The sequence below is a fragment of the Buceros rhinoceros genome, unplaced genomic scaffold (genome assembly GCF_000710305.1).
Source record: "Buceros rhinoceros silvestris isolate BGI_N320 unplaced genomic scaffold, ASM71030v1 scaffold13551, whole genome shotgun sequence".
NCBI classification, from domain to species: domain Eukaryota; kingdom Metazoa; phylum Chordata; class Aves; order Bucerotiformes; family Bucerotidae; genus Buceros; species Buceros rhinoceros.
This window is the reverse complement of record NW_010392615.1, coordinates 1-6,899: the sequence shown is the minus strand read 5'-3', so window position 1 is coordinate 6,899 and position 6,899 is coordinate 1. Positions and strand designations below refer to the sequence as shown.

The following is a 6,899-nucleotide window of genomic DNA, read 5'->3' as shown; positions in this document are numbered from 1 at the left end:
GCAGGGTCTGGAGCACAATGCGCTGAGGAGCAGCTGAGGGATCTGGGAGTGCTGAGCCTGGAGCAAAGGAGGCTCTGGAGAGACCTTATTGTTCTCCACAACTCCCTTGAAAGGAGGTTATAGGGTGGTGGGGTTTAGTCTCTTCTCCCCTGTGAAAAGTGACAAAATGAGAGGAAATTGCCTCAAGTTCTGCCAGGGCAGATCTAGGTTGGACATCAGGAACAATTTCTTTCCAGAGAGGGCTGTGCAGCATTGGCCCAGGCTGCCCAGGGAGGTGGTGGAGTCCCCATCCCTGGAGGGGTTTCTCAGCGTGTGGGTGTGGAGCTGAGGGACACGGTTCAGGGACCCTGGCAGTGCAGGGGAATGGTCGGACTCAATGATCTTAACGCCAGGGCGGTGGTGGAGTCCCCATCCCTGGAGGGGTTTCACAGCCGTGTGGGGGTGGAGCTGAGGGACATGGTTCAGGGACCCTGGCAGTGCAGGGGAATGGTTGGACTCAATGATCTTAACGGTCTCTCCCAACCAGATGACTCTGTGATTCTGGAAATGCCTTCGCTGTGTTTGTAATTTCAGTGCCACCTCCAGTCTTTAAGGAGAAATTGCAGAGCACAGAACTGCAGGAAGAAGAAACGGCCGTCCTGCGCTGCGAGGTCTCCCAGCCTGGTGCCGTAGTGGAGTGGAAGAAGGATGCTCAGGTGATTTCCCCAAGCTCCAAGTATGAAATCAAGAAGGAGGGAACAATCCATACTTTAAAGATTCATCACTTAAAACCAGAAGACTCCGGCAAATACACATGTGACAATGGCAATGAACAGACGACAGCCACTCTAACGGTGAAAGGTGGGTGGTTGTCTTTTCTTTTTTTCTGAATCAACAGTGACATGGTCTGACAGAGTAGGTCTTCGCGAAGACTTTATTTCTCTCTCCTCCTCATTCCTCTGCTGGCTCCTGAGAGCCCCAGGATGTAGCTGCACAAAGGGATGCCTTCCCTGCAAACTCAGCTGACCCCAGCCACTCCCCCACTGCCCCACAAAACACATCACCCATTTCTGCATCACCCACAAGGATCTTCAGATCTCTCTCTCACACATCTGCCACCCGATTCCTGTGGATTCACTCTGATTTCTGGAACCCCATCTCCTTCCCTTGTAAATACCAACTCAGCCGTACCTGTGGAGTCACCAAGGTGCTTCTAGGGCACTGGACTTGAGGAACTGAACTTCCACATGTGGCACATGGTCAATCAACCATCAAAACTCCATCTTGACCCAGCAGTGATACACATCAGTGCAGAGAATTCCACCGTTCATCTCTCTCCTGGGACCAGCTTTGAAATGAGGGGCATTACGTAACAGTGTTCCTCAATTCCCAAATACCCAAGAATTTAGGTGTAGGCTTTGAGTTGTCACTTTGGTACCCGCTTGGAGATACTTGCACTTAGACGCTCAGGAGTCCATATCCGTGGACTCGCATCCCTTGGTCTGTGCAATGCCCAGTGACCCTTTGGGAGTGCAGAGTGCTTAGTGCTCCTGGAGATCCAGCACCTTCTTGTCATTCCTTTTTGGGGTTTTAAAGGAATTTTGAATCAAATTGGGAATGGCACCACAGTTTCATTAAACACAAGACAGTGACACAGTCAGCAATGGAACATAATTTTTTTTCCTCTGATTTATCTTGGTCTAGCTTTGCCAGTAATCTTTACGCAACCACTCCAGAACCAGCAAGCCGAAGAGGGTGGCACCATCACTTTGAGCTGTGAAATCTCAAAATCAAATGCCGCTGTGCAGTGGAAGAAGGCCGGGACAGTGCTGCGACCAAGTGGCAAATACAAGATGCGTCAAGCCGGGTCTGTGGCTGAGCTGACAATTCACAACCTGAGTGAAGCTGATGCCGGGGAATACACGTGTGACACAGGGGACCAGCAAACCACTGCAGCTGTGCTTGTGAAAGGTGGGGCTTTGTGTGGGGAAGAGATGAACAGAGCTTGGTACTGTGGCAAGGGCACAGGGTTGAGTAATTTGACAGCTAGACGCTGTCCTGCACCCAAACCGATCCAGATCTCAGAGATGACAGTGATTTCAGAGGGGTAAGAACTGGGTCACTAGGGCATCAGAAGTGGGTCTGTAGTCAGTGACTCGGTGGTTTAATGTAAATGTCACCTATCACAATCTCTTGAGAATGCTTTGCAGTACATGGATTGCATTATAAATCTATACTTGTCATACAGCCTGTACAGTATAACTCTATGGATTGTCATACATACGTGCCAAGAAAGGGCATAACGAAATGTTTAACCCAGGAAGCATCATCTTTAAAAGTAATCGTCAGCTCTGTTGACTTTTCCATAAAGAACCAGCAGCAACCATAGTGGAGATGCTGAAGGACATCACTTCTTATGAAGGAGAAGACGTGGCATTTGAATGCCGGCTGTCCCGGGAAACAACTCAGGACGTCCAGTGGTTCCTAGGGGACGTTCCCCTGCAATCTAATGAAATGAATGAGATCGGAGTCCAAGGGACACGTCACACTTTGATCCTGAGGAAGGTGACAGTAGAAGACTGTGGGCCCATCAGTTTCAAAGTCGGGCAGCACACCTCGACAGCGCAGCTAACGGTCCAAGGTGAGCAGCCTCCTAGGAAGGGGGATTGAGGCGGCACTGGTAAGCACTGCTGACACTGCATTACCTTCTGGAGAGGAGTAGTTGGGGGGAGGAAATTTTGGGAGAGTCCGCTAACCTAATATAGGTATTGAAGGGTTACATATGTACATCTGAGCTAGTTGTTTCAGTCCTTTTTATAGTCCATGGAGTGAAGCAAACACTGTGAAGACCATCCAATGGATGAAGGCGTCCTGAACCAAGCAGCTGAGACACGTCAGAATCAATGCTGAAGAGCATCAAGAATACGCTCGGAATTAATCTCCTGCTTATGATGTTTTTAGATCTTATTTACTCCAGAAAATGACAAAAACTCTGGAAAACATTTCAATTAAGTTGTCTAGAATGATTTTGAATGATGGGCCATGTCAATACCTTATTTTGTTTGTTCCTCTTTGATCTGGTTCAACACGAAGCTACAGGCACCCAGCTTGGACCTGGGGGCAACGCTGGATTAGGCAGTTGCCGCAGTGTTGATTCTCTCTTCCCAACAGTTGCTCCGGTCACCTTCGTAAAGACTCTCCACAGCCTGGAGCTACAGGAGGGTGGCACAGCTCACTTGTCCTGTGAGGTGTCCAAGCCTGATGTCCCAGTGGAGTGGAAGAAAGGCACATCTGTGATCCGCTCCAGCCAGAAGTGCAGCATCAAGCAGGAGGGGACCGTGCACACGCTGGTCATTCACGATTTGAACTGCGCGGACTCGGGGCAGTATAGCTGCCACACGGCTGATGGGGAGACCACCGCCAGGCTAGAGGTTAAAGGTACGATCTCCTGTTTGTGCAGCAGCGGTGAGAGGTGTGCAGGGCAGGCGTTCGAGCTCTCTAGTACCAGACACCCGTTGAGGTAGGGAGAAAGCGCAGCAGAGGCCACCAAGTTTGTCAAGGGGCTGGAGCACATGAAGCATGAGGAGAGGCAGGAGCAGCTGGGGTTGTTCAGCCTGGGGAGGAGAAGGTTGAGGGGGGACCTCACTGCTGTCTGCAGCTTCCTAAAGGGGGTCTGCAGAGGAGAGACAGACTGACTTCCCTTGTGTACTCAGTAAACAGATGAGATTCAGCAAGTGACAACAAGCTACAGCAAGAGAAATTCATATTAGGGAAAACCCCCAACTTCTGGCTATGAAGGGGTGGGCAGAAACTGGAACTGGGACCCAGAGCGGCAGAGGAATTCTCCATCTGTGGAAGTCCTCCAGAGGTCCCTTCAGCCTAAATTATTCTGTAGTTGATCCCTGGCTGCACGATCTCATGTTCTTACAGTGGTGCAGCCTCAGGCCTGCAGGTGTGTATGCTTTGAGTGCCTTTGTCCTGTCCCAGGGTTTTATTCTGGGCATGAAAAACCCGCTGGGCTTCTGAAGATGTTATTTAAGGTCGTTGGGAATTCTTTGTGAAAAGAAGTCTGGGATATGGGGAGAGAAATGCAGCTCCTGTAGAACTGAAATTTTCCCTGCTGGTTGACTTCTCTCCCTCCTCCTCCTCTGGCTTAGTCCTACACATCCTCCGCCTTGGCAGGTGTCCTTAGGTAAACGCAGTCAGAACTGCACGTAAACTTCATGAATGGCATTATCAGTACCGTAAAAATAAAATGTCCCTCCATTTTCTGCTTTGCTTCCCCCACTTTTTTCTCTTGGCGCCATTCCCCCTCTCCAGCCCTGCCCGTGCTTTTCAAACACTGGCTGAAAAACGAGGAGGTGGAGGAAGGGCGCGCAGCTGTGCTGCACTGCGAGCTGACGAAACCCAACGTGCCCGTGGAGTGGAGGAGAGGAGATACGGTGCTGCAGCCGGGTGACAAGTATGAGATCCGGCAAGAGGGGACACACGTTGAGCTGATCATCTATGATGTGGAGGCTGAGGATGCGGGTGATTACACGTGCGACTCGGGCGATCAGCAGACCACGGCATCGTTGCAAGTCAAAGGTAGGAGAAGCCTTGCTTGAAGGTGGAGAACTTACGGATGGGGCTCTTCTCCCTAGGGATGATGTGGAAGTTTTAGCCCCGAATTATCATCAACGCTCTGTCTGTGAAGGACAGCTGCAGGAAAGGGTTTGATCTGCGGTCGGTTCTTCAAAGAAGAATCTTGTACCTTTTAAACCAAATTCTATTTCTGCAGTTGCAGTTTTGATCTCACTGTGAGAGCTGGGAGCAAAACTGCAGCTGCTGCTGATGGAGGGTACGTAAAAGAGCAGTTTGAGAAACAGTCTGTCAGCTGACCACGAGAGGCTGGAGCGTGTCACCACACCCAGAACAGGCCCATTTCAAACGGAGCCCGAGCAGCCCAAGACCTGTGGCTCTTTTTCCAGTGGCTAAGTTTTTCGATTTTATAGTTTTACTCATTTCATACCTTTATATACTGATTTTATCATGGAATCATCTGGTTAGAAGGGACCTTTAAGATCATCAAAATCATCGAATTTTGATCATTTTAGAGCAACAAGACCATGCTTTTAGATCCTGAGTTTAGCCCCCATAAACAGCTCCTGCTCAGAGTCTGTGGTTTTCAGCAATAAAATGAATAAACTCTTCCCTGCGAGGGAGGTGCACCCCTGGCCCAGGTTGACCAGCGAATTTTGATCATTTTAGAGCAACAAGACCATGCTTTTAGATCCTGAGTTTAGCCCCCATAAACAGCTCCTGCTCAGAGTCTGTGGTTTTCAGCAATAAAATGAATAAACTCTTCCCTGTGAGGGAGGTGAGACCCTGGCCCAGGTTGCCCAGAGCAGCTGTGGATGCCCCATCCCTGGCAGTGTCCCAGGCCGGGTTGGTCGGGGCTCTGAGCAACCTGCTCCAGTGGAAGGTGTCCCTGCCCATGGAACTAGATGATCTTTAAGGTCCCTTCCAACCCAAACTATTCAATGGTTCTATGAAATGTCCAAATGCTGTGATTGGTACGGTTGGACCTCTAACGGCTTACCCTGAAAGTTGCATGTGTGTCCACATGAAGTCCTGTGGTCCATGTCAATCCTTTATGAAGCAGCAGTGGACACCCTCATTGTACCTGCACCCAATCCCCGTGACTGTCTGGCTATGGCACAACTCAAACTCCTGCTCTGGGCTCGGCCTTGCCAGCAGGCAAGTTGTGGTTCAGAAAGACGGAAACTACCAAGCTGGAGAAGGTGTGAGCAAGTTTCTGACCTCTGAGCTCTGTCACTGATGCAGTTGCCTCTCCACTGCAGTACTACCTGTGCTCTTTAATAAAGAGCTGGAAAACGTAGAGACTGAAGAAGGAGAAACAGCCGTCTTGCACTGTGAGATCTCCAAGCCAGACGCCCCCGTTGAGTGGAGAAAAGGAGGGGTGGTCGTTCAGCCCAGTGACAAGTACGAGATGAAGCTGAGAGGCAGCACTGCCGAGCTGATCATCCATGGCGTCGAGCCTGAGGACTGTGGGGATTACACCTGCAGCACTGGATACGAGATCACCACGTGTTCTGTGTACGTGCAAGGTAAGGCGAAACGTGGTGGAAATGCTCTGATTTTGCTGCCTGGATTTCTTATTCCAAAATCTGTGACAGTAACTGGCCAGTCATGTCCCAGACACTGCCAACAGCTGAAAGTCCATTTGTTTCTTTCCTGCCTTCGGTGAAGACATGAACACATCCAGGCTGAGGTTGGGCCGGTGTTTACCCGTTCCAGTAGTCCAAAGTCCCGACTCTACTGCGTACCGCTGCAGGGGGTGGTACTGCTGGGAAACCACGTGCCTGAAGCAATGGTCATAAACAATACTGAAATTCTTGTTGTTACTGTGGACACCTTCTATCATTATTACCCTTATTACTCTTTTAAGGCACTGGAAGTACATATTTAAATCTTAAACTGCCCCTCTGCCTCCCACTCGTACAACATCAGTGCAGATGGTTGCAATGTGCAGGAGAGCCAGTCGTGACCTGGTCGTGGAGTAGAGACTCCTCCTGATGAAACAGTGTCTGCAGACACACGCACTGCGCTTGTAAGCAGGTGAAGGATGGTTTCTAATTCTCTTAACAAGAATTTAAGCTCTTTTTTTCCCCTGGAACAGTGTTACAAGTTTATCTGTCCTGGACAATTTTCACCATTGCTTGGGCTGGTTCTGCAGGAAGCAACGTGTATGTGCTCATGTTTTGTTTTCCTTTGGCACCTTCTCTTGCTCTGTCATACAGAAGAAGCAGCAGTCATAGTTTCTGGTTTAAAGAACACAGACGTCTTTGTGGGTGAGTCAGCCACATTCACCTGCGAGCTCTCGCACCCGGGCGTGAAGAACGTGCAGTGGTGGCTCG

The 6,899-nt window shown here is 49.9% G+C and overlaps 1 protein-coding gene across 1 annotated transcript in view; it reads left to right on the top strand.

Annotated features, from left to right (window-relative positions):
* Positions 1–6,089, top strand: part of LOC104500841 (obscurin-like) — a gene marked incomplete at both ends in the record, with an annotated part of 36,130 nt that extends 30,041 nt beyond the window's left edge. The window contains 4 exons of the mRNA XM_010144562.1: positions 2,351–2,620; positions 3,151–3,417; positions 4,300–4,566; positions 5,823–6,089. Coding sequence (XP_010142864.1) covers positions 2,351–2,620; positions 3,151–3,417; positions 4,300–4,566; positions 5,823–6,089 — 1,071 coding nt within the window. The remainder of the gene's footprint in view (positions 1–2,350; positions 2,621–3,150; positions 3,418–4,299; positions 4,567–5,822) is intronic.
* Between the last annotated feature and the right edge of the window lie 810 nt (positions 6,090–6,899).